This window comes from Mus caroli, chromosome 16, assembly GCF_900094665.2.
Source record: "Mus caroli chromosome 16, CAROLI_EIJ_v1.1, whole genome shotgun sequence".
NCBI classification, from domain to species: Eukaryota; Metazoa; Chordata; class Mammalia; order Rodentia; family Muridae; genus Mus; species Mus caroli.
This window is the reverse complement of record NC_034585.1, coordinates 42,825,018-42,851,259: the sequence shown is the minus strand read 5'-3', so window position 1 is coordinate 42,851,259 and position 26,242 is coordinate 42,825,018. Positions and strand designations below refer to the sequence as shown.

General features: G+C 40.9%; 1 protein-coding gene across 2 annotated transcripts in view; it reads left to right on the top strand.

The window, feature by feature from the left end:
- The first annotated feature begins 1,366 nt into the window (after nucleotides 1-1,366).
- The window catches only part of Tmprss7 (transmembrane serine protease 7), a 38,561-nt gene continuing 13,685 nt past the window's right edge, over nucleotides 1,367-26,242 (top strand). Inside the window, exons 1-10 of one of the 2 annotated variants that reach the window (XM_021185418.2) lie at nucleotides 1,367-1,474; nucleotides 4,100-4,307; nucleotides 8,296-8,426; nucleotides 10,176-10,243; nucleotides 11,242-11,435; nucleotides 13,233-13,271; nucleotides 14,082-14,310; nucleotides 15,430-15,560; nucleotides 16,847-16,959; nucleotides 21,786-21,892. In XM_021185418.2, the coding sequence (XP_021041077.2) occupies nucleotides 1,415-1,474; nucleotides 4,100-4,307; nucleotides 8,296-8,426; nucleotides 10,176-10,243; nucleotides 11,242-11,435; nucleotides 13,233-13,271; nucleotides 14,082-14,310; nucleotides 15,430-15,560; nucleotides 16,847-16,959; nucleotides 21,786-21,892 (1,280 nt within the window). In that variant the 5' untranslated portion in view covers nucleotides 1,367-1,414. Of the gene's footprint in view, nucleotides 1,475-4,099; nucleotides 4,308-8,295; nucleotides 8,427-10,175; nucleotides 10,244-11,241; nucleotides 11,436-13,232; nucleotides 13,272-14,081; nucleotides 14,311-15,429; nucleotides 15,561-16,846; nucleotides 16,960-21,785; nucleotides 21,893-26,242 lie in introns of those variants that run through there. The other variant, XM_021185419.2, reaches the window with a different exon arrangement.

The window sequence follows — 26,242 nt, the reverse complement described above, 5'->3', positions numbered from 1 at the left end:
TATATATATATATATATATATATCCTTTTTTTTTACAGTCCAGTCATTATACTGTTCAAGATTCACCAGATCTGAAAGTTTCTCATCCCATTCTTCCTCCCCACTCCCACCCTGCCCTACTCCAGGCCTCCCCATTCCCTGGGGCCTCAGTCTCTCCGACAGTTTGATGCTTCTTTTCTCACTGAGGTCAGACCAGGCAGTCCTCTGCTATATATGTGTTGGGAGCCTTTGACCAGCTAGGGTATGCTGCCTGGTTGGTGGCTCAGTGTCTGAGGGATCTCAGGGGTCCAGATTGGTTGAGAATGCTGGCCTTCCTATGGGGCTGCCCTCCTCCACGACTTCTTCCAGCCTTTCCCTAATTCAACCACAGGGGTCCCAGACTTCTGAACACTGGTTGGGTGTGAGTATTTGCATCTGTCTCTGACAGCTGCTTGTTGGGCCTCTCAGAGGGCAGCCATGCTAGGCTCCTGCCTGTAAGGACATCATAGCATCTTAGCAAGAAACATTTAGAACTTTGCATTGAACGGACTTAATGTCATCAGTAAATCTGCCCACATCTAGAGTCTACCCTTAACAGTCAGATTCTTGTCTTGGCATATATCTCTTCACTCAAACTGGACTGTATTTTGGTTTTTTTTTTGTTTGTTTGTTTTTGAGACTGTATTTTAATGACTTTTCTCTCTTCCCTTTCCTCCCCTCAAAGCCTCCCATACACCCCATCCTTGAGTTCCTTCAAATTAATGTTCTTCCTTTTTATTAATCAATTGTCATTACATACATATATGTATTTGTACATTGCTAAATATAACCCATTGAGTCCACATAATGTTCCTGTCCTTCAGTTTCTGTCTCCAAAGTTCTAGGATTAAGAACCATGCCCTGTTTAATGGCTTGCTTTTTCTATTGTATAACCAGTAAAGACTTCTTGGCATAAGAAGAATAATCCTGCTGGTAGTCTGAGCAAACGAACTGGGTGTTATAGACTCAGAAAGGATTGAAGAAGGCAGATGTGAAGAGCAAATGCAAGGTGACCATTCTGAAGTTACACTTAAGATGAGGACACAGAGAGGTCAGTAGGAAGATGTGTGCTTGGTTAACTCAATCTTAATAAGACTTGTCAATATGTTTGGACTGATGGATTGCCTTTCCGATAGGGAACTGAGTCCTAGGTTTATCATAGAGCTACATTCAGAAACCTATCCTTGTCAGTGAGCTGCTGCATGCTAGGTCCCTTTAACTTTACAGTGAAGCAGGAAGACAGCTTCAGTTTCTGAACTGGACCCGGGTGGTAAGCTGATTCCGTTCCCCTGTAAGCTAGCTGAACAAACGGCAACTGCCTCTCCATTCTTTTCAAGCTAGCATGGGAGAAAGCGAGTGAACACAGGCCTGCAGACTTCCCTACGTGGTCACACACATGAGACAGAAAATGGATAATGAAAAAAATGATCCTTCCTGCAAGTCCTCAGACCTCAAAGTAAGTGCAGCCATGGGAAGCCCTCACTCTCTGCTTGAACACTGTGTACTGCTAGTGAAATGAAGATACGTGGCTGTAAAAACAAAGAAGACAAAAATAAATGCTTAATTTTTACAGTATTTAATAGGTTTTGTGAATGTGAGTTTGTTTTAAAGGACTGTAGATGGTAATTGGTTAATACTGTTTTTAGAAAAGTCCAGGGAAATTGTACCGATTGCTACGTAAATTCCACTTTAAAATTTAATCACTAGTGCTAATTGAGACTGCCCATAATATGTTCTGGTACCTAAAGATCCAGCTTAGACCCTGGCATTCTATATGTGTTGGCATTTCCATACACTTCTTTTACTCCTTTGGAATTATGCTTAAAAGTAGCTTTGACACCTCACTTAACTCTTCCTACAGTGGCTCATTTTCTTTCCAAAAGAACAAACTCACCCCTTCAAGAGCCCACAGCAAATGAAGTCTGTCTAGTTCACTTTCACCATGAGAGAGAGAGACAGCTTTTCATTCCAAGGGTTGACAAGGATGTTTGGCAAAGAGAACGGGGGCATCATGAATAATGCAAAGTGTACTTGGCCCCATATTATCCCATTAGTTGGCAGGATTAAAGACTGGAAAATGTAGCAGTTGGATGGGAAGAAGGAGGAAGAGGGTGAGAGGATGAGGCAAGGGTAACAGAGACGTCCAGACAATTTACTTCTTCACCATTGTTGTTGGGATTTTTTATTTGTTAATTTGGTTTGGTTTGGTTTGGTTTCTCTTGTTTTGTTTTGTCTTTGTTTTTTTCTGTAATGCTGCTGTTAAAAGGATGTGTGTTTAAAAGTTATTTCATCACTGGAGTTTAGTTACCCTGACATGTATAAATCTCTTTGTCTAAGAAGCTAAACTCTCACATGCATTATTAAAGAATTCACAGAATCAAATGACAGAAGGTAGAGGAGAAAATAAGAGAGGAGGAGAGGAAACAGCTAAATAATGCATTTCCCCCTTTTCAAGCAATCCAATGCCCATAAACCAGCAATTTTACCAGCTAATGAGTCATCTACTTCATTTTTCGCTTTTGTTTAGAAAGATTCTTTTATTTATGATTGAGAAACTGAGTCACCAACCAGTTTAGTGGCTGTAAATGACAAAAACAACAGTGTCGGCATCCAACCCTCCAGGCCAGCAAAAATAATCACACCTCTTTAGTTTGTCTCCCTAGCCTTGTTAGGAAGTTACAATGAGGAAATCAGCATATTCATGTGAGAAACTCACATGTATGCTTATTTTTAATCTTGTCACGAGACAGAAAAACAAGAATACAAGAGAAAATCAGAATAATATAAGCCTTTAAAGGCCATCAACATCTGGGCATGGCAGTATGTTCTTGTAATCTCAACACCTAGGACACTGAGACAGGAGAATTGTGAGTTCAAGGGCAGCTTGAGCTACATAGGAAGATCTTGTCTCATGAAACAAATGTTCCCAAACCCAATTCTTTCTGACATTCAAATTAGAACAAATCAACGCACCAAAAGAAATATATACAAAGATGACGATGTCAACCCAGGCATCTGCGCATCATAATCCTTTTCTTACTTTTCAACCCTCAGATCTCTTTGTCTGCTTGGCTCCATGCTGTCGGGCCTCTGCTCCATAGTGTCCTTCAATGGGGCTGGAGTGCGAGGAGGTGTGCTCTGTGCTTGGCACACCATCTAGTTTTCTTTTCTTTTTACATTATAAGAGTTCACATAGGTGGAACAACAATATGAACTAACCAGTACCCCCAGAGCTCTTGTCTCTAGCTGCATATGTAGCAGAAGATGGCCTAGTCAACCATCATTGGGAAGAGAGACCCCTTGGTCTTGCAAACTTTATATGCCTCAGTACTGGGGAACGCCAGGGCCAAGAAGTGGAAGTGGGTGGGTAGGGAAGTGGTGGTGGGGGAGAGTATGGGGGACTTTTGGGATAGCATTTGAAATGTAAATGAAGAAAATACCTAATTTAAAAAAATTGGAAAAAAAAAGAGTGCGCATACATGTGTGCATGCATGTGCGCGCGTGTGTGTGTGTGTGTGCATGTGTGTGTGTGTGTGTGTGTGTGGTCAGAGAATAACTGTCAGGAATTGTTCATTCCTTCTCCCCTGGCAGTGGTTCTCCACCTGAGAGTCTCTACCCGATTGGCATCCAATGACCCATTCACAGGGATGGCCTAAGACCATCAGGAAACAAATATATTTATTTACATTATGATCATAACAGCAGTAAAATTACAGTTAGGAAGTAGCAATGAAAACAATTTCAAAGTTTAATACAGATCTTCCCCACAACATGAGGAAATGTATGAAAGGATTGCCGCATTAGGAAGGTTGAGAACGACTGGTTTAGAAGAATTGAACTCAGGTCGTCAGGTTTGGTAGGGAGCATCTTTTATTTTTATTTTGCTTGCCAGCCCTAATGTCCAGGTTTTCTGAGCTGCATACTGTACCTAACTAAAAGCCACTTGTTGCACTCACATGGATAGCTTGACTGTTAAGCCAGTTAGCACTGGTGTCTCCTGCATGAGTCACTTCACTTATGCTTGGGATCATCTCTAATCAATGATTTGTCTTTTTTTCTTTTTTTTTTTTTTTTGGACAAGATATCCAACATCTCCATCCAGGTGGTCAGTGTCCCAGGGAAGCTACCAGGGAGAAGACCACCTCGAAAACCCATTGGCAAACCCAGGCCCCGCAAGCAGCCCAAGAAGAGAGCTCCCTTTTGGAATGTTCAAAATAAGATTATTCTCTTCACAGCGTTTTTATTCATTCTGGCAGTCACAGCCTGGACACTTCTATGGCTCTACATCAGTAAGTTAATGTTTAAGTTCCTTTGTGTGTGTGTGTGTGTGTGTGTGTGTAAAACAAGTCCTGCCTAAATCAGCAGGCATAACTAGTCTCTGGCTTCTTCTGGTAGACTTTTCCCTCTTTCCCAGACAGACACACTGTTTGGAAAGATGGAGTTGAGATTTTAAGGGGAAAGGCATCAGAATTGTCCACCATTTCTTCTTTATCACCATTGCTTTCTTCCCATGGGTGGGAAGAGGAGGAGGGAGAAGAGATGGGAAGGGAGGAGCTGAAGAGGATGCCCAGGAGGGGTTGACTCGCCCATAAATGCCATGCATTTGGAGCTTTTAAGAAATGAATGGAACACTAAGCTGCTTCATTTCTGCCTTCCGCCCACAGCCTGTTACTAGGCAACCAGAAATTTCCACCTCCCTGAGTCCCCTTTCGTATACACATCTTTGTCTTCCAGTTATGCTTTTGCCCCTGTGACTATGTTTTTGTCAATCTGATTGATCCTTTGGGCACACGTGGCAACTAAACTCTTTTTTTTTTCTTTCAAAACACTTACTAATTCAACCTAATAACTTGGTTGACCTGTTTGACATTCTCATGTTCAAAATACATTTAATACAAGATGCACTTAATAGCACATAAGTGAATACATACATGTAGTCTCAGCAGCCCGGCTTTTAATATGGGGCTTCTGACATTCTTATAACATCCTAAATAATTGTAGGTGGAAACATCTTTTGTTACAATATTTTGTCAAGGTCTATTTCTTAGTTGCTAACACAGAGCTTCTAAGAATGTTGCTTTTTTTGTTTTGTTTTGTTTTGTTTTTTGTCTTGGTTTTCTAATATTTATAAGACAATTGATATATGGCAGTGCCTAGAAAGGCAGAGGAACCCCTCCAGGCTGTATCTTCCTGTTCTAGACCATATGGGAAAGAAGAGAGAGGCTGGAAATTAAGTTCAATCATCAGTGGTTAATGACTTAATCAATCATGCCTTCGTAATAGGACATCTGTAAAAACTCTTACAAATCAGGGTTCAGAATACTTCTGAGTTGGTGTATTTGCTGAAAGGAGCTGTGTTCTAGCCCCACAGGGACAGAGAAGTTAAGTTTAGGCACACTCAGGCTTTACCCTGATGAACCAGTTCACCTAATGGTTCATCTGTGCTCTTTATAATATCATTTATCATAATTCATCAGTAATGAGTAATAATAATGAAATGAACTAGTATATCAAATTATTACAACAGAGGGTATTATGGGAACTCCTGATTTGTAGAAGCAGCAAGGACTGCTTAGGGGTATACTACCTGTAGTTTATCTGAGGACAGAGCATCATTATGGGAGTGAGGCATTAACTCTGCATAGTTACATGAAGCCATTGGATACTCGTTGCTGTCTGCAGAGAATTGGAGAGTTGCTTGGTGAGGAGACAAAACCCACACATTCAGTGTCAGAAATGCTATGCATAGAGAAGCAGCTTGCCTCGATCTGCTCTCAAGGATATTAAAATATGATTGTAAGGCAAGAGGTTTCTAGGGAAAGAATTCATGCATGTTCTTGAGTGGTTTAAGTCACTCACCTATCCTTACAAGTTGATTCTCAATAATTTGTTTGGATAAATCTAAGCACCAAGGCACTCTTTAAAAGTTACAGATACATTTTCTACTTTTGAAAAGCCCACAAGTCGGTTACCTAAGAAGGATGGGGGTTATTTTGTAGTTATTGGAAAGGAGCACACAATGGACCCAGAGATGGAATTACAATGCCTCCAGAATGGGCTCCTGAAAGTTCACTGGATGCATTGTGGGAGTGCCAATGTTGACTTCTGTAATAGGCATGGGACAGGTAAACTAGATACCGTTTCTGAGTCCAAGGAGATTACAGGCTGGTGGGGTTAGTTAAGACGATGGGCTATGAAGACAACATACTTTATATGAGCACAGAGCACTTATATACCATAGTTTCCTGGCACCCCAACTGACATGTTTGCAATACCCTGTAATTAAAGCTTTGGGAAAATATTATACAGAAGTAGCTTATTTGTATAAAAGCCAGAGGTGGTCATTTAATGGAAACAGCAATAGAGAACCCAAGAGAACTTGTTTGATAAGCAAGAATTGTTTAATAGAAAACAGGTTAGTTTTGACATTTACAGTTCAGTCATAGAGTGTGACCATAAGTAGTGAGGCAGATGGTTAATCAGGGAGACCAACAGGGATTTGTGCACTGTGATAAGCTAAAAGTATTAAGTAAATATAACTGAATTCAATGTTAAATTCATCATCGCCCCACATTGCTGCTGTTCTGCCCCTTGAATACATACTGATCAGAAAAAGATGTGTGAGATATAATGATAATAATGATGGTAATGTGATGATGATGGTGGTGATGATGTTGATAAATAAAAAATATACTTAAGAAGTGTCTCTCTGGAAAAACAAAACCAAAAGCAATTACTTATTTTAAGTGTGAGACTTACTGGGGCACTCTAAGAGTGAGATAAGACAATCTACCACACCCAATGGTCAAAGAATAACAAAGAGAAGACAACCCCCTACTTTCCCAAACCCCAGGCTTTCTGCCTTTACCCCTTTTCCTCATCCTTCCATAGCCTCACTTCTTTGCTTTGGTCTAAGTGACCCCAGACACGACCCCATAAGAGGGTTGACTTTTGCCACTCCTGTGGATTCCATCTTTTAAAGTCAACCATCTTTTGTTTAGCTTCACCGGATGGGAGACCTTATGTTGGCCAGAAGATTTTCTTTCTCTATTTCTGCTACCCCTCTCTCTTTTTCTTCTCCACCAAATGTCTTGAGGTCAAAGGTAAATCAGGGACTAACCATTTTGGAGGTTGAGATAAAGCAGTGGTTTGCCTTGCATTCCCTCAGAGAACTTAAGATTGCTGCCCAGGGGTGACAGTCACAGGGAAGGGAGTTACAAAGCACTGTGAGAAGACTATTATGGCAGCACAGGACTACAGTTCTAGCACTTAGGAGATGAAGGTGGGAATATTGGAATTTCATGGACAGCTTGCGTTATCCTTGAGAGACTAGTCTTAAAAGACCAATGGATGGGAGGAGCATATCCCAGTGAAGAGTGCTTGACTCCTACCTGCAGGGCCATGGTTCCCTGCATGGCAGTGAATGCAGGAATCAATAAATGTATATTAATAAAATAAAACCATGTCCATAAGATGCTGTAGAGACAGGAGAGAGACCTTAGAAACAAAGAGGAGACTGTGATCCATTGCTATAGTGCTTGCCTATCACCTGTTCAACACCCAGCACTGTGAGGGAGGAGGTAGAGCAAGAGGGCTAGACTCCAATTTTCCCAGACACCCTCTTTTTTCTTCTGGACCCTGAGCCCATGTAGATGCAGCCAGCCTTGTCTCTGTCCATCTGTCAGTAAAGTTCATGCCAAGAAACCTAGTCTTACAGTTCCCAGAGCAGATCTGAGTAGGAGTGACCCCACGCTGAGCCGAAGGCCATATTGGTAAGGATCACTGCTCCATATGTTGGGTAGAGTAAGAAGCGTGGACTTATTGCTGCATATTAGGCACACAAGTCAGCCAGTAGCTCAGTGAAAGCTCCAAACAGTCAGGAGGTTTCTCCTCTTTCCTCACTATGCTGGTTGTAGTCCAGACTGAGGATGCATGTCCCTTACCACTTTACAGCTTGCAGACCTGGAACCCATGAGAACTGTGTGTGTTATTAACCCGCTAGAGACACCAGAATAAACTCCAAGACATGCAGCTTTTACCTTTGAATCTTGCCTTTAAGTATTTACCAGTAGCAGATAAGATGGGTAAATAAGAGCTATGATGATTGGCTGCTGAAGGAAAAAGATGCCACTAAGTCTGTTCTTGAGTTTTACAGATTATGATATGCACTAAAGTACGTATTTTGCCTAAGATGAAATTGTTTTAGGAGACTCCTGCCAACATGCATCAGACATCGCTTAGCTGTCCAACCTCACTGCCTTCTCTCTTGTTTTACAGGTAAGACTGAGAGCAAAGATGCTTTTTATTTTGTTGGAATGTTCCGCATCACCAACATTGAGTTCCTTCCTGAGTACCGGCAGAAGGAGTCTAGGGAATTTCTCTCCATGGCAAAAACAGTACAGCAAGTGGTAAGGACATGGGTGCAGGAGCAAGAGGGTGGAGACCACAGGAGTGGGGGTTGGGAGGGATGGGTTTCTTCAATGTCCTGACTCACTGGGTTTAGGAAATAGAAGACAGGATGCGGAAAGAAAGCTGCTGGAAGGAAACATAAATTTTAGTTTATCTGTGCTTTAAGATACACCCGCCTTTTTTCTCTCTGTTCTGTCCATCTTTACTGTAAGACACAACCATATTCAGATAGCTCTTTCAACTTCTATTTTTCTCCTGTGTGAAATAAAGAATATCATGTGATCTTTAAAACAGCTTCCAGTTCTGAAGTTCAAACATACCCATCAATTTCTACATATTTATTTCAGCATCACCATGGCCATCTCTTTATGTTTAAAAAAAAAGTGCTTTTTATTCAAATAATGAATACTGTAAAATTACTAAATTTTGGAAAAGTATTAAAAGGAAATCATCAGTTTTCAATGTTATTTCCAGAGACAAAGCTCTTATTGTGCCCTACAACGGCATGAGGGCCCTGTGATATTGGAGTATTCCCAGTTGTTGTTAAAGAGTGATGTGTTTCTCTTAGCATTGACTTTTAGACTTCCTATGCAAGCCAATGTTCTTTTAAAAGCAAGTGTTAATAGTCCCAAAGTTAACAAATCCCTTTTTATTGGACATTTAAGCTGTTCTCTAGTTATTTTTTTACATTATACATAATACAGAATCAACGCTGTCATGAATTATGCACAACTCTGCTCACTCCCACAGATGAGTCTCTAAAAGCGTCTAGGAGAAAAGTCTATTCAGGGCTCCTGGCACAGAGGGACACTGGGAAAGCTTCTGCTAACTTGGACCTCTGCAGCAATGCAGAGGGTTGCCAATGACCTCACTGCAGCAAGAAATGAGGAGGGGTTTGAAAGTGACAGCCATGGTCAGGTTGCTTCTTACTGACTGCCAATAGCTACAGCTGGAAATCCTTCACCTCACATATAGCTGCACCGATTATGCCTCAAATTATGGATATGATGCAGGCAGGAAGAATATAAACTAAACCAATGGAGGCCCAACAGGTTTAGGCAGTGTGTGTGTGTGTGTGTGTGTGTGTGTGTGCGTGTGCGTGTGCGTGTGCGTGTGCGTGTGCGTGTGCGTGTGCGTGTGTGTGTGTGTGTGTGTGTAGTGTAGTTACTTTAAACTTTATAATCCTTATATTATTTTCGACAATATTATAGAATTTTTAGGATTTGGGCATCTGGGTGGGTATTTTGAGAAGAGAATCAGTTTAGCTTTAGGAAAGCTAAGTGAAGACAAAGAAGGTAAGTTGAAGACAAAGAAGGTTAAGTTGACTGAAAAAGGTTTCCTTTGAGTTTTGGGTCAGCTGGTCTGGGGACAGTTGGCCCGACTGTGGGCACCACGCGCCGCCTTGTGGCTAATATTGGAACTTATCCTTGAGAATAAGCAGATCTGAAGCTATAGATAAAATGAGTTTGATTTTTTTTTAAAACCACGGAGAAAACTAATAAAAGGAATTGAAAGAACCCAGAAGTTAAACTCGATGACAGACTTTAAACAGAAAAAAATGGGTAAGAATAACTGACAATTCTAAGAACTGCTTCAGAAGTAAGGACTGAATTAAAATCAAGAGATACTGTCTGGGTTTGGAGTTAGAAGCCTTCTGTTTGAGGCCTGCTTTCCCCTCTACTAGCTGTTGGAGTGTGGCCCTAAGAAAAACAAGCTTGAAAGAATTAAGTTAATCTCTTTATTTTCAGGTAAACCTTGTTTATACAACATCTGCTTTCTCCAAATTTTATAAGCAGTCTGTGGTTGCAGATGTCAGGTAACGTATGCCTCTGCTTCAGGAATTCTTCCCATTCTTGCAATAAAACCCCCAACTGAGAGATAATTTGTTGGTGGTGAATACCCCCTTTAGTAAAACTAATGGCCCAACTCTCAGCTGGGCTGTCACACCAAGTCTGTTTTAAATTTATCAAGTCTGCCTTTCTCCACCTAGATGTAATCCCAATTCCAGCCATGCTAGGGAAAATGGTCACAAACATGGGCACCATGGTGGGTGGATGATAGATACAGGAATAAGGCACAGGCCACTACTTTCCAAAATACGTTCAGTGAAAAACTGGCCACTAGGTATTGTCTGAGAAGAAAAAAAGAATCTCATGGTAAAATAATATTTATTTAGGAAAAATTGTGCTCTGCCTACTACAGCCACATGTCTCCACCCCCAGTATAGCTGCAGAGACTCATAACCTCCAGGAGTACAGTAAAGGTATTGAGACGCCTTGGAGGGAATCAAACTACTGGTTTTCCTTAACTTGCATTCCCGAAGTTATTTACTGCAGAGCGCTGTCATACTGAAAAGAAAATTGGACTCTGTTTTTAGATCCACTTCACATTGGCTGTGTGATATTTGTACTATACTTGTCCACAATTTTTTCTCATCTGCAGAAGTGGAATGTTAATAGGTCAATTGCACGAAGCAGATTTAACACTGGGTGGAGACACGTCGTCGAGATGCAGAACTGAATTGGGTAGTGACTTCTGGTTGGATACCCTTAGGGGAATCTCTGTGGAGATGCAGCTGTGCAGTAATGTTTCCAGATTTGAATCCCACACAATGATTAGGTCACACATAGCATGGGGTTTTCTCTTTCAAATCCTTACAGCAGGTTGAAAGACAACCTATGGAAGGGCAGTAGGTTCATTTGAAAAGTGTGGTCAGTGACCTTGAATCTGTCAGTTTCTATGGTCCCAGGCATGTCTGCATTCTATAATGTAGCCTTGAATATTTCTTTCTCTCTTTCTCTCTTTTTACTATAGCAGTAACAACAAAGGCGGTCTCCTGGTCCACTTTTGGATTGTGTTTGTTATGCCACATGCCAAGGGCCACATCTTCTGTGAGGAGTGTGTGGCGGCCATCTTGAAGGACTCCATCCAAACCAGTATCATAAACCGCACCTCTGTGGGAAGCTTGCAGGGTCTAGCTGTGGATATGGACTCTGTGGTATTAAATGGTGATTGTTGGGTAATTCTCCTTTAAGCATTCTTCAACATCACGTCTGATACTCACATTATCACTGTTAACATTGTAGTAGAGACTCTCTCACGATCCCAGGAGTAGAAGATTAGCTGGATTTTGGAGCTATTGCTGCTGAAGAGAAATCTTTAATGCTATACCCAGTAGGATTGAAAAGTAGAATTGTGCACAAATAGATGCAAAATTATATTTAGTAAAGTGTGCCCTTTCATGTAGTTATTAAGCTGAGGCACCTTCAGAGTATGTCCCTAAGGAAGAAAATTCTAGAATAGAAGCATTTTACTGAGTGTTAGCTTATTTTCCTTGTTGTCCTCTTATTGTTGGTGACAGAACGTTGAGTTTGGTCTCTGGACAAAGTGACAAGTATTAAGAGGCTTTCCTAGGCAAAGCAAAGGAGGAGAATAAGAGAAAGGTCACATGAGTATTCAATGATGGGGAGGGACTGCATAGCATGAAAAGACAAGGTGAGCACACAAGGGTGGGGGAGGAGAAGTGGCAGCCATGAAGGTTTTATGACAATTATATTTTTATTTGTGTGTGTGTGTGTACATACTATGGCACATGTGTGTAAGTCAACTTGTGAGAACTGATTCTCTCCTATTCTGTAAGCATTAAGGTCAGGTCATCAGGATTGCCATCAAGAGCCTTCATCTGCTGAGCCACTTTGGTGGCTCCTGGGTCTTTGTATATTGAGCCTTTGGAGGTTAAGGTGGGGTCAAGGTGACACAGACTTTTGTGTGTGAAAATGAGCCCACACATGTGAGAATAAAATCCCATCTTTTAAAGTTTTTACACATTTGTGTTTAGTGTGGAATATACTGCCATAAAGGTGTGTTATACACCTCTCCAGGTGCAAGTGATGGGCCAGGTGCCTGCCTTTTGCCCTGAAAGGTCTAGTGTTGTTTCTGGAAGATCATGTTGCAGTAGCTTGTAGCAGGACACACATATGGCCTAAGAATTAAGATGTGTATTTGGACAGGGAGAAAATAGATAACCAAACATTTATCTTTTTTGCCTCATTGAACTAAGGAGAAAAATATGTGAACGCACTGCATTTGCGGTCACTCATTTATTTATTTATTTATTTATTTATTTATAACTTTGTGGTGAGTTAGAAGCTGGTCCGAGGTTTCCTACTATTGCACAAAGTCCACCATTTGAAATCTGCCTCCCCAGCCCTATTCTCTAATGCCTTGCCTACACCAGTGCTCCCAAACAGCCCCATGGAAATATGCTGTCACCATTTGTCTTGCCAGCACAACATTGTATTACTCAAATTATTCTGCAGCTATCTCTGTTGATATAAATTTTACATGTATAAGTACCAATTATGCACACAGAGATATACTAGATATCACACATATACTAGATATACAGTAGATGATGGTATTTGGTTTGAACAAATGAAAAAAATCTCAAGTAGAAAATTTCACACTATATTTGCTATTCCAGTCATAGGACTAATTACTATTATTTATATAGTTACTTTCTCACCCTTGAATTGTTTAAAATTTGTAACTATGAATTCAAGGAAGCAAATAAAATAGTATGCTGATTTCTCATAGATGCAATGGCTCTCATCTCCTGGATGCCCTATTTTAGCTCTAAACACCTAAATAACTCTGCTCATCCCTGGACCCATCACATATCTGATATGTGAAGTACAACCCATATCAGATGTGTTTGATGATCTTAAAGAAGAAATGAGAACAATTTTTGTAAAACAATGAACTTTTGGAACTTACAGTCTTTTTTCTATACTCTTTCACTGCAGCTGGGCTCCGGTCAGATTACTCTTCAGCTGTAGGATCTGGTAAATTCATGACTTTCTTCCTTACCCCACATTAGTGCATATATATGCATATATGTATGTGTATGTATATGTGTATAGATATGTGTATATGCATATATATGTATATGCAATATATACATACATATGCATGTGTATTGTGTGTGTGCTATACTTCACTTTTCTAATGATGTGATCTGTTATTTTTCTTTTAGTTGTGAGTGACAGCAATGTAATTGGCTTGAGCACAAAAGAAACTTGATTGGCTTATGTATTAAATACTAGAGACAGATATGGGCTACATTTGAAATCAAGTTCTAAAAGGAAATGCTTAAGGGACCCCATATCTCTGCCTTTTTTATTCTGAGGCTTTGCTCTCAAGCTCAGCTTCCATTGTGGTAGCAAATCAAAGGTTCAGCTTGATCAGTTCCTCAGTCATAGTGGAAAACTCCTGGAACCAGACTTTATGTAAGTTTTTGTAGACCTTCTGAACCGAATCCCGTTATGCAGACTGGGTAATGTACCCAATCCTAAGCCAACTTCTTTGAGTCTGGCCATGTGTCCGATTATCAAATCAGAGGTAAACCTCAACTAAACTATGGGCTAAGTAGAGGCAGTTTCTCAAAGTAATAGGTTCTGTCACCAAACGAGAGAAGCATAGAGTTTAGACCGGCAAGGAAAACAGGTGACCTCTGTCTGACGGCTTTTGCTCACTACTCTTCTATAGAGGTTTCTAGAAAGGTCATGCATACCTTGAGAAGAAGGGTTGGGGGAGAGGAGGGCAGGGAGGAAAGGGAGAGAAAGAGGAGAGACTAAGGAAGGTTCTGTCCACAGACAACGGCTGCTCCCGGTACTTGTATGCAGATCATCTGACCCTCCGCTACCCTCTGGAGATTTCCGCAACCTCGGGACAACTAATGTGTCACTTCAAGTTGGTGGCCATCGTGGGTTATCTGATTCGTCTCTCTATTGAGTCCATCCAATTGGAAGCTGACAACTGTATCACCGACTCCCTGACTGTTTATGACTCCCTCTTGCCAATCCGGAGTGCCATTCTATACAGGCAAGATGAAGGCTCTCTAGTTGCTGGTGAAAAGGGTTTTCATACTCTCTATATGCAATTTCTTTGCCTACAATAACTAAGTACATTTACTGTGACAATGACTGATCCTGATACCCCTGATACTTTAATACCTTTTAAGTATCTGTAAGGTTTTACGTTTGTTGTACACTTGTAGTAACAAGGCTCTCAAAGTCCACATAGTAAAGACTTTGGACAATATATACAATATATATCATATGTTTTGTGTAATTTGACTTTCATTAAATTAAGTAACACCCATTATACTAGTAAAACATGAGAATAAATATCCAATGAAGATTAAGTCACATTAAACAATTAAAAATTTCTTTAATTACAAAGATAGCATGTGCTCATTATAGAGCAAAACAAGGTCAGAAAAATTAATCGCAATTACTTTACAAGTTTATTCTCCAGCATATTTCTGTTATAATTTTTACAAAACTCTATTTATTCATATATTTATTAAATATGTAAATACTCATCTGTATCTTAATTTTAAAATTTAATAGTAAATTTCTATTTATGGGTGCTTAATGTCTCATAGACTAATGATGGCAATTAAGCTTTATTTAGGTACTGTGTTAAAAGGATATGTGAATTATCTTATTTTTAAACAATATTTATACATATCACAGTGCTTTATATATATGCATATTTATATTTTGGTGAGTAACATACATGCTAATAGTCCAAACATGACTTATAATATGCAATGAAGAGTAAGTTCACTCACGTCCCCCCTCAGTAATAGTTAGCTGCTTCTCATCCTTCCAGACACTTGGAACTGTTATCTCCTCTTGATCTTTTGAGCTCTGATCCATCCAGCTAAGCTATTATACATCATTAGTATATCTCAAGGGGAGTCCAAGGATGGACATCTGAGAAAATCTTTTGGTAGCATTACTAGACAGATGCATCTACATCTCTGTAAGTTCTATTCCATCTGTAGTGTCCTACAGTTACTCACTAACGAAGGTCTGACTAGCAGAGACTGACACAGAAGAACTGAGTGCTGGCTCTAGAAATCTGTGGGATGTTGTAGTATGGAGACCCATTCATGAAATAAGTGGTTATCCATGTATTGTTATCTGGTTTCAGAATCTGTGAACCCACAAGAACACTAATGTCCTTCGTTTCTACAAATAATCTCATGTTGGTGACACTGAAGTCTCCTTATGTGCGAAGGCTGGCAGGGATCCGAGCATATTTTGAAGTCATTCCAGAACAAAGTAAGTCTTTTCCAATTTAAACAGCTTACTTGTAATCCTCATTGAGATGCTGTGATCTTTCTGTCCTGGGACTGCACTGTAATAGTAGTTGTGGCAGTCAGAAGCAGCACATGGATCCAGTAAAGAACTGCTAGGATAAAGATGTTCATTAGGTAACTCTTTTGAGCAAAGAAGAATTGAAAGTGCATTTGGAAGAGCAAAAAGAAGATTGGAACTAATGTGATTAAGAGGTTGGAAGAAGGGGTCTGTGGCTGAAGCTCTGGCCTCTCAGCAGTTACCGCGGCTTACCTGCTCCTGGGGTCTCTGAATCCAGAACCATGCTTTAAAGAAAGTAGTCACATCCGACAGGTTCACAGCTAAAATGAGCATTAGAAAACATGTTAACTGTATAAACTGATGACCTGACTGCCCCATGGTATGGTTAAATGGAAGGTTTTTAGGGTGTGTGTGTGTGTGCGCATGCGCACGTGACAGAGAGGGGGGAGGGAGAAAGGAGAGAGGAGAGAGGAGAGAGGAGAGAGAGAGAGAGAGAGAGAGAGAGAGAGAGAGAGAGAGAGAGAGAGAGAGAGAGAGAACATGGAGCAGAAAGTGTAAGTCGTAAATGGAACATGGCCAATAGACTGGACCTTGCCATGAGAAAAACAGGAGCCCAGCAGAGAGATAGAGAAAGGGAGAGGGAGAGGTGGGAGAGGCAAAGAGAGGGAGAGGAAGAGAGAAGCAGAGAGGGAGGAAGATAGATAGATAGATAGATAGATAGATAGATAGATAGATAGATAGACAGACAGAGTTATGAGGAGAATGAGTAGCTAGGGGAAGGAAAGCCAGTGAGTTGGAAGGAGGAGGAGATGAGAGGGTTAGTTGGGTAGCATGGATTTTGAGAAGTATAACGGGTACCTGTGATACTGAGGAAGCCTGGAGGCCAGCACCCACTTTGGTATGCTAATAGGAACCACAGACAGCCATTGATCCCTTCTGCCAGGGATAAAAGCAATAACTTCTTTTGATAGAGGGGACCTGGCATCACAAGTTCCCGAGGAATGCTGGCTTTTATCTAACCTCCAGAAATCATCCTAAAGGACAGACTGCTTTCTTGATATCTGGACTGTCTTTTGGAGTTTTGAGAACTAGAGTTTCCTTTGGACCTAACATTAACTAAGTATCCTTTGGGTGCAATTTCTTTGAAGAGATAAAGATTGAAAACTATGCAGATGTACACACGTAAAGAAATACATGCAGCCATGATCTAACCATACCCATCCTTGTGTGTGGATACCTTCTTCTTTCAGAATGTGAAAGCACAATACTGGTCAAGGAAATCAACAGCTTTGAGGGGAAAATCTCAAGTCCGTATTACCCAAGTTACTATCCTCCGAAATGCAAGTGCACCTGGACATTTCAGGTAACCTAGATCTTCTCAGTATCTTAAGGGAAAATTGCTCTATTTTAGGAAAATTTAATTTTTAAGCTTAATCCACTTTTAAAAAAATTCAAAGACTATCATCATTTAATGTTGGGAGACATAAACCTTCTTGAAATATAGTATCTATAGAGTGAAATATTCCCATAGTCTACATCCTCTGGTGTCAAGTTGCCTACTACTCTCAGCTGACTTGATAGTATTTCTAATGTGTTTGTCAAAAGATAGAGAGTGGGGATATGTTCTGTGGAGCTGTAGTCAGGTATGGGGGAAAGGGGTGACTAGTGGGTCCATGTTAAGGCATCCGTTCCCCCTGAGAGACCAACTACACTATAGCATAGTATAGAATCCAGTTTATTCAGGACATGGGGAGGAGAGTTAAGAGGGTAGTACAGGCAGAGAAAGGGAAGGGAGGGAGTAGAGGCTGGTCATGAGCACATGGAGAGAGAGGGGGGAGGGGAATGGGGAGAGAGGGAAAGGGAAACAGAGAAAGAGCAAGAGAGCAAGAGAGGAGCAAGAGAATGAGGAGGAGGCAAGCATCTCCTTAGCAGTTCCTAAATAAAGCTTAATTGCTATCATCCAGTCAGGCCTACCTGGCTGTTGCCAGGTAACGGTGGGGCGGAGCTTACACAGAATGCTAACAATTTCCCCAATTTCTTTTGGTTTTTATTTATATTCCCTCCTGTGTCTGGCTCCTTGGCGTGCCATGTAATGTAAAAATTTTTTAGATGTAAAGGTAAAGGTTTTGTTGCAGGATCAAAGAATCATTTTATTACAGAGAGCACCACTTCATAATGGAAAGTAATAAAATGATAATTTTTTTTTTAAGATTTATTTATTATATGTAAGTACACTGTAGCTGTCTTCAGACACTCCAGAAGAGGGCGCCAGGTCTCGTTGCAGATGGTTGTGAGCCACCATGTGGTTGCTGGGATTTGAACTCTGGACCTTTGGAGGAGCAGTCGGGTGCTCTTACCCACTGAGCCATCTCACCAGCCCCTAAAATGATAAATTTGATTGGATTATTTCTATGCAATTTGTAAGAAACCAAAATGTAAATTTATATGAAATATATACATCTTCTTCTGTTGCTTTTTAAGGCATTGCTCACCGTCTTAAATCTTGGTCTTAAAGCTAGCTTTTTCTCATATTTTAATAAGATATGGAAATGGAAAATGCCACTATTGTTCACTTATTAGTGTGTAGCATCATTGGGTGTAAATGGCAAATACATCATTTGAATTCATCAATATGTAACTGTGGACTTGGAACTCAAGTACTAAAATAGACCCCAAATCTCAAACTAAAAAATAATTTAATACCAGCTTTCATGGAGTGTACCTTCCAGTAGGGGGAGACGGCTGACAAGCTGATGAGCTACATCTACAAGGAATCCTCCCTATTTGTGGCTTTCACATCTGCGGATTCAGTCAATGGCCCCATTGAGTGTGTACCTGTATTGAACATATACAAACTGTATTATTGATATTATTTTCTAAACAACACAGGATAACTGAATTTTACAAAATTAGTGTATGGCACTAGCTACTATGAACAATATGGGTATTTAGAGTATTGAGAGGATTCATGTAGGTTATACAAATACTATTAGTTTTATGCGAGGATATATTAATTTGGAAATGCGGAGGGTCCTTGAAGCAATTCTGCCAAGATATTGAGGGACAGCTGCATGCAGTGCATCACGTGTCACATGGTGTGCTAGAGGGAAAAATAAAGATGTCAAGCAGGCATAACTGGGTGGGAAGGAAGTCAAAGGGTGTTAAGTAGGAGGTCAGAGAAGCCAGGGGTGAATATTTGCAGAGAAGCTGAGGGACAAGAGGGATCTACTTTACAGAAGTCTGGATAAAAGCATCGCTGCCAAGGAAACGGCTGTGGTGAGGAGCCAGGCACAGGAAGGGAGTTCAACATGTGTGAGCATTTGCACAGAGTTATGTAAATTTAATACTTCAAATGGTTTTATTATTTTAACTAAGTCTGACAGTTGATACAACATCCTGGTGACGAGTATCTTTACATTACTTAAAGTTGTTGTCGATAATATAGTCACTTATAAAATAAGAAGCTATATCTTCACCCTTTTCAGACTTTCAGGAATTAAAATCTCACATGACCAGAAGGTTGGTAGATAAGAGGGAGGAGAGGATAAATGGAAGTGCTGGGGAAGGAGGAGGGAGAAATACTCTTTTCTTTTTCTTCAATCCCTCTAAAACACAGCTGTATCTTTTTTAATTTGTTCAACAATCAGAATAAAGAATGCACCTTTCCTAAAACTCTGTCAAATGTCTGAAATTCCTTTGATGCTAAGTAAATATCGATTCTATAATAACTCAGATACTTAAAATGAAAACCCATAAACGCTGGCGTGATTTTTACTCACAGTGTAAATAAGAATAATGGCTTACTTTCTATTTCGCTAGAGGTTAAGGATTGGGGGCTGAAGTCTTTATAAAGGAAAGGGCGTACCACACCAGCAAGGGAGCAGGGAGTAGAGGAAGGGTCATAGGGGAATATGAGATCTATTAGGGTTTTGTAGGCTCACTCTGAGCCATGTAAATCCCTTCTTCATCCCACTGTGGCAAGTTATGAGATGGTTTAGAAGGGACTCACTTGTTCCTGCCTCTGTTAAGGAAATCTGCAGGCATCTTTGACATAGAAAGTTCCCAATGGTTATCTGAGATAATCCCCTATTCTTCCCGAGTCCCTCATATGAGTTTACAATAAGCATGACACACTGGGCAGAACGTGGCTGAGGTAAAGGATTAGGTTACATTTCCTAACCTTCAGAAAGTTACTGGCCTTCTATTAGCTATGGGTTTGTCCTTCTATAAAATGGGAATCATATTACTGGCCTAACAGGTTTATTATTGTGTTGAAATGAGAACTGTAAAGTGTCAGATTTATTTTCCTTCAAAAGCGGGCAATGGTGGATGGCTAACTATATTTACGCTAGCGAGAAGCAACTGTGTACATGCACAGACACACAACACAAACACAACACATAACAAAGTCAAACATCTGTCAGAACAATATGTCAATGGATAAGATCAGTCTAAAGAAAACCATAACAGGATTGAATTATAAAATATTTCCTACAACTTTTAAAACTATTTTTTTGTGTGTGAACCTTGTACAGGAGTTCCTGGTGTACATCATTACAATGCCTCTCTCTCCACTTCTACACCTCCTGTGTGTTTCCTTGATCCCAGACAGATTCATGATATTTTCTTAAATTATAATTGTTACATGTATATACAACTACTGATTCCATTTTACTTGTGGCTCATATATACAGGGTTTTATATATATGTATATGTGTATATCTATGTATACACACACACATATATATATATGTATTGCCCATATATACAGATGTCCAGGGATAATAATTTTGGATTGGACAATCTATGCAGGAGCTCCTCCAAGGACAAAACTGGTCCTCCCTCTCTCAGGAGCTACTGACCACCTGTAGTTCTTCATGTAGGGGTGGAACTATATTGTCCACAATAGCTTGTCAACTGATATTAGCATTATGCTGGTCTTGTTCAGGCCAACCATACATTGATATTCTGTGAGTGCATAGTATCCTTTTAGGGGACACTATTCAACAGCAAGCCTACTGGGCCTCTGACTCACCCCACTTCAGCAGTTTTTCCTAGCCTTAGGTATAGGGGTCACATTGCAGATGTAGCAGTTGGAGTTGGGCACCCCACAGTCTGCATTTTGGTCCTCTTGTGTCTGTGTAATTGTCCCAATCTTTACAAAAAGAAACTTATTTGATGAGGAGAACCACACTTATCTGCAAGGATAAGTATTTAGAGCACAGACTTTCAGTGACTTAAGAAAATCATGGTAGTCGTTTCTCCTCTAGGGCCTATGACCTCACCAACGACGAAGAGTTTTCTAGGTTTACAGTACCTGGAATGATTTCCCTCCTAGCCATCAGACCTTTGTAAAATTAGGTAGCTGTTGGTTACCTAGGAGATACAGGTGCCATTATTGTAGCAATGGGGATACATTGCCTAGCTAGTCATTCTTGTAGCTTATACGCTTTATACCTGGGTAACACTATGAATTGCTTCTCTTCCTTGGCACCATGCACAATACTTTCCAATCCTATGAGTGACAGTCCTCAGGGAGGAACCTTCTCAATCAACTCCAGCTCAATTCCTCCAGGTCCTGTATCTGACGTGTGAGTGTCATCAGCAATAATGGGGTCTTGCCTTCAAGTTCTAGAAGGGATCTGAGGGACATGGAAATAGTTCATTGTTTTGGGAAGATGTCTATTCCTCTGACTATCAAGCTATAAAGGAAGTTTTCCATGCCTGGCACTGTGGGTTTTGTTAGATAGTACACAGCTTTTAGGAGGAGCGCTGTCACCCCATGTGATGTAAGTCCATTAACATACATTCATAAACACACACAAATATTATATGAAGAGATATGTGTGTGAATGTGTGTGTGTGCGCGCCCATACCTATACTTTTGAATAATCTTATAAAATAAAGTTTTCTGGATGTCCTTATGTCCCCTTTTGTTCCCCCTTTGCACTCCCATTCCCCAACCCCCATTTTCCCATTATCCACATCATAGCACCTACTTCCTATTTTCTCTGGAGTTCCTTCTCTCCCTCCCACTACTGTCTATCCCACCAAGGGCTGGATAACACCAACAGTAGAGCATCAACAACGAGCCAAAAGGATGAATACTGAGCAGGCCAGGACCTTTTAAGTTGAACAGTGTTCTTCTACTGAGGCATTTTTTCTGACTTGATGTTTGCTTTTTCACAGACTTCCCTATCAACTCTCGGTATAGCCCTGAAATTCTACAACTATTCCATAACTAAGAAGAGCGCGAAAGGCTGTGAGCACGGCTGGTGGGAGATTAATGAACACATGTAAGTAGTTTTTGGATGTGAGGGATCATCCGGACGGTGTCCTGTTCTCCAGGAGTCTGCAGTTTGCTGAGAGGGGGAAGCTACAGGTAGAGGAGTTCAGAAACAGTGGGTACCTGTGGTTGTAGCAGACTTCATATCCTCAGCCTCTCTGTGCTGCTGGAGTGTTCGACAGTGTAGTCTACATCTTCCAAAGGGACTTGCTAAATGAACTGTTCAATCCTGAGCCTGGGTAAAAATAACAATAAAACTCAGAGACTACTAGCTAGTTTTGTATTGTAGAAGAGGCCTAGCTGACCCGGTTATATCCTAAGAAAGGAAAATGGTTGATCAGAAAAAACAATCTCAGACATATAAGTGTGTGAAATTCCTGAATCTACGAAGTAGTTCATATAATCACATCTCTTAAAGTGTTCCTTAGATATTATTGGTATTGATTTGTTCCTAAAACTATAATCAGTATTTAAAAATATAGCTGTGATAAGTCTTGGTAGGATAATAGCTTCCCAAAGAAGTATCCTGTGAGTTAAAGGATTTGCTAGCTAATTCTTTTCTCTTTGTTATTTTCTAAATGAAGCCTTCTTTCTAAGCGCCTCTTCTTTCTCCTTCCTTCTTTCTTTCTTGGTTTTTTGCTTTAATTTTTCTATTGAGTGTATGTGCGTGTGAGTGTGCATGAGCGGTACATGCTCATGCGCGCACACGTGTGAGTAGGCATATGTATAGACATGTTGACATCATGGAGGTTGATCAGGTATCTTTCTCTTTCTTTTCGAGACTGTCTCACTGAACTGGAGTTCACTGTTCTGTTTTTCTTTGTTAGTTGTTATTTGGTCATTTGTTTATAGCTTGGCCATCTGATCAGCAAGCCTCAGAGATTCTCCTGCCTCCACATTACCAGTGCTGAAGTTACACATGTGTGTCACATATGGCTTTTTATGTAGGGGATTGGGATCCAAACTCTAGTGCGGATGCTCAGACAGCAAGCACTCACCTACTGAGCCATCTGCCCAGCCCTCCAAGAGGCTTTTCTGAACCAGGTTTCTTTTTACTTGTTTAGAGACTGTCTACAAAGTAGTCATAGCCCTGTATTCACTGGAAGAGACTTCTCTGAATCTCATTATTAAAACGTGGTCTATAATCATTTGGAAATACAGCTTGAACCAAGTATCTATTATTATTATTATTATTATTGTTTTTATTTTGTTCTGTTTTGTTTTTTGAGACAGGGTTTCTCTTTCTAGTCCTGGCTGTCCCAGAACTCACTATGTAGATTAGGCTGGCCTTGAACTCACAGAATCTGTCTCAGAAGTGCTGGGATTAAAGGTATGTACTACCATAGCCCAGCTTCAAGTGTCTGCTCTATAGTTTCAGATTCAAACCATTGCCTGTCATCTAGTAGCTTAATAACTAGGAAAAAATTAGTCATTTTGATTAGAGTTATTTTTAAACTTGTTTTTGTTAGCATTCAATAAAACTATGCAAACTGTGTGTGGAAACTATGTCATGCATGCCTATACATGCCAGAGGCAAAGGCAGGAGGGACTCTGAGATCTAGGATTTCCTGTTCTACCTAGCAAATTCTAGGCCAACTAAGGCTACATAGTGAGACTTCCTCATCAATACATACATACATACATACATACCAATGTGTCCCTAAAGCTTTAAGAATACTTCCTTTGATGTACAAGCAAAGTAGAGATTCCCAACCACATACCCTTACACATTATTTGTGGAGCTGTGAGCCTAAGAATGAGCAAACTGAGAGAAGACTTCCCCCCTGCCTCATAGCTAACAGATATGATATGTGCTATTTTGCTTCAAGTAGAAGAGTCTCCTCCCAGAGGCGCTTGGTCCTGTGAAGGTTCTATGCCCCAGTATAGGGGAATGCCAGGGCCAGGAAGCAGGAGTGGATGGGTTGGGGAGCAGGGGGAGGGGAGTGGGGGAAGGAGATTTTCAGAGGGGAAACTAGGAAAGGGAATAACATTCGAAAAGTAAATAAAGAGAAACCAGAACAGCAACAACAACAACAAAAATAAGAGTCCCCTCCCAACCAAAACCAGAATGCTTCCTGGCTGAAATATTTTTCCCTGAAGCAGAGGTTCTTCCTGTAGTCCTCCATGCCAGCTAAACTCCTATCTGATTCATCTGATTCTGCTTGTCCCTCAGAACTCAAGTCCCCAGTTCCTTCCATATTAGTCATCTCCATCTAGAGAAGGAAGGCTCTGCTTCACAATATCAAACTGAGCCGAGACATGGGTCAAGGGAAAGCGGGCTGCAATGGGGATGCAGCAAAAAACAAAACCAAACACCAAAAACCAAGCCAAACCAAAACCCAATACCCAACCCACCAAGCAAACAGACAAACCCCCTAATGGAGATGGGAAGAAATACAAGGCTCTCCCTGACACAACAGACAACATGAACTGGGATATTTGTATTGGGGCAGCTGCAGGCAGCACTGGAATCTTAGAGGAGTAAATAATGAATTGCCTTTGCACGATTCCAGCACTTCAGGCCTTTGGTGTCTTAGAAAGTGCTAGAGTCTAACACACAAGGCCAACTTGTGTGACGCTGGTTAATGAATGTGTTTGCTTCTTTATGATTCCCATTCCTTATCTTGTGTCCCTGTGCAGACTGTCAACGGACTCTGGCTGGATTCCTGCAACCTCTTTCGGTTTACACTGTCACTGCATAAAGCCCCATCATGCTCCACACACAGCACACCACTCAACCATCTTCAAACTGGAGCCGAAGCAGGGGTGTAAAGGTTCCTTTCTCCTCAGTCCTCTCCTTAGCATGTGTGTTAGTTAATTTTCTTGTTATTATGGCAACATTTGAGACAGAAAGAAGGAAGGATTTAGTGTGGCTGGAGGTTTCAGGGGATTTCAGTTTGTTGTGATAGAGGAGTCACCCTGGTAGGAGCAGCTCAGTCTGTTCTTCAGAAGGATGGGGCAGCTGGTTACATTGCTGTCCTGACTAGGAAGCAAAAGCTGAGGGACTGGGGGTGGGGGTAAGGCACTACAAGGACAATGTACCCCTTAGGACCCCACCCCTAACTATCTTCCTGTTGCTGAGACCTGACTTTTAAGCATTCACAACATTCCCTAACAGTGCCAGTAGGCAAGGACCTACTGTTTCAGATACATGAACTGGTGAGAGATCCCCCTTCACATACAAATCATAGCAACACACCGAGAGGAGCTCATCTCAGCAAAAACAATTCCAGATGCTGATGGAGGGCATGCGATAGAAAGGAATAATCACTTGGAGATACAGATAACACAGTGGGTATGTTTCAGGAGTACACAGTGCTCAACGTGACCAGTTAAAAGTATGGATCTAGAAGCTTGACATGGTCTCAGACTGTCTTCTGTGTGTTCTAGTAACTGGCTATAGACACTCTCACATTTCAGTCCTCTGCCAAAGACTTCTGAGTAACCCAGGAATGTCCTTTTTTTTTTTTCCAAGCTGTAAACATCCTAGAGAGTGAGTGCTTCTGAATGCTAGCCTTGAGTCCACGGAACACAAGCAGTTCCCAAATGCCTTGGGAGCCTACGGTGTTTGACATTCATAGGTACCAAGTTAGGATGTGGTCACCTCCTCAATTCTTAGATCAGCTGTTTCCCACACAGACTTGACAGCTTTCCCAAGACTTGACAGCTTTCCCACTGGAACAGCCTCGCCTACATAGGGCAGTAAACTAACTTATCTCGCTGTAAAATAATATCCTATGCTCCATTAACTACAATGTTCACATAGTGAGAATTATTAACCATAGTGACATTTACTCAAAGGGACACTGGGAACCAAGCTGGCACCATGCAATGGGAAGTAACCAAAAGGTCAAGGTAGGGAATGCTGTGGACACTGGGAACCAAGCTGGCACCATGCAATGGGAAGTAACCAAAAGGTCAAGGCAGGGAATGCTGTGGATACGTGTTGCTTCTTGGCAATGTTGCCAAAGGCAAGCCCTGCCGTGCATATCAGATTCCAATTTAGATTGAATTAATGTTGTTGTCTTTTTGTCTCAACTGTGGGTGGAATTATTTGCATATTGTCAGCCTGAGCTTGCACATTCTGCTTTACTGTACAGAGTGGCTCATGGTTAAAAGCAGGCCATTCTTCTTACACATTCTTTTGACAGGAAAAATATGCAAACAAGGAGAATTCAATCCACTGCTCTACTGACTTGTCCTGTTAGTGAAGAAAGCAACGGGTCGACAGGACAGCGCTTGTTTTGTTTAGCAAAGGAGAAAACTCAGGCAGAATTGCGACAAAAGTCCCACAACACGAAGTAGCTGTTATTCATAGCTCTACCAGAAGCATCTCTGCTTACAGGACCTGAAGGACCCA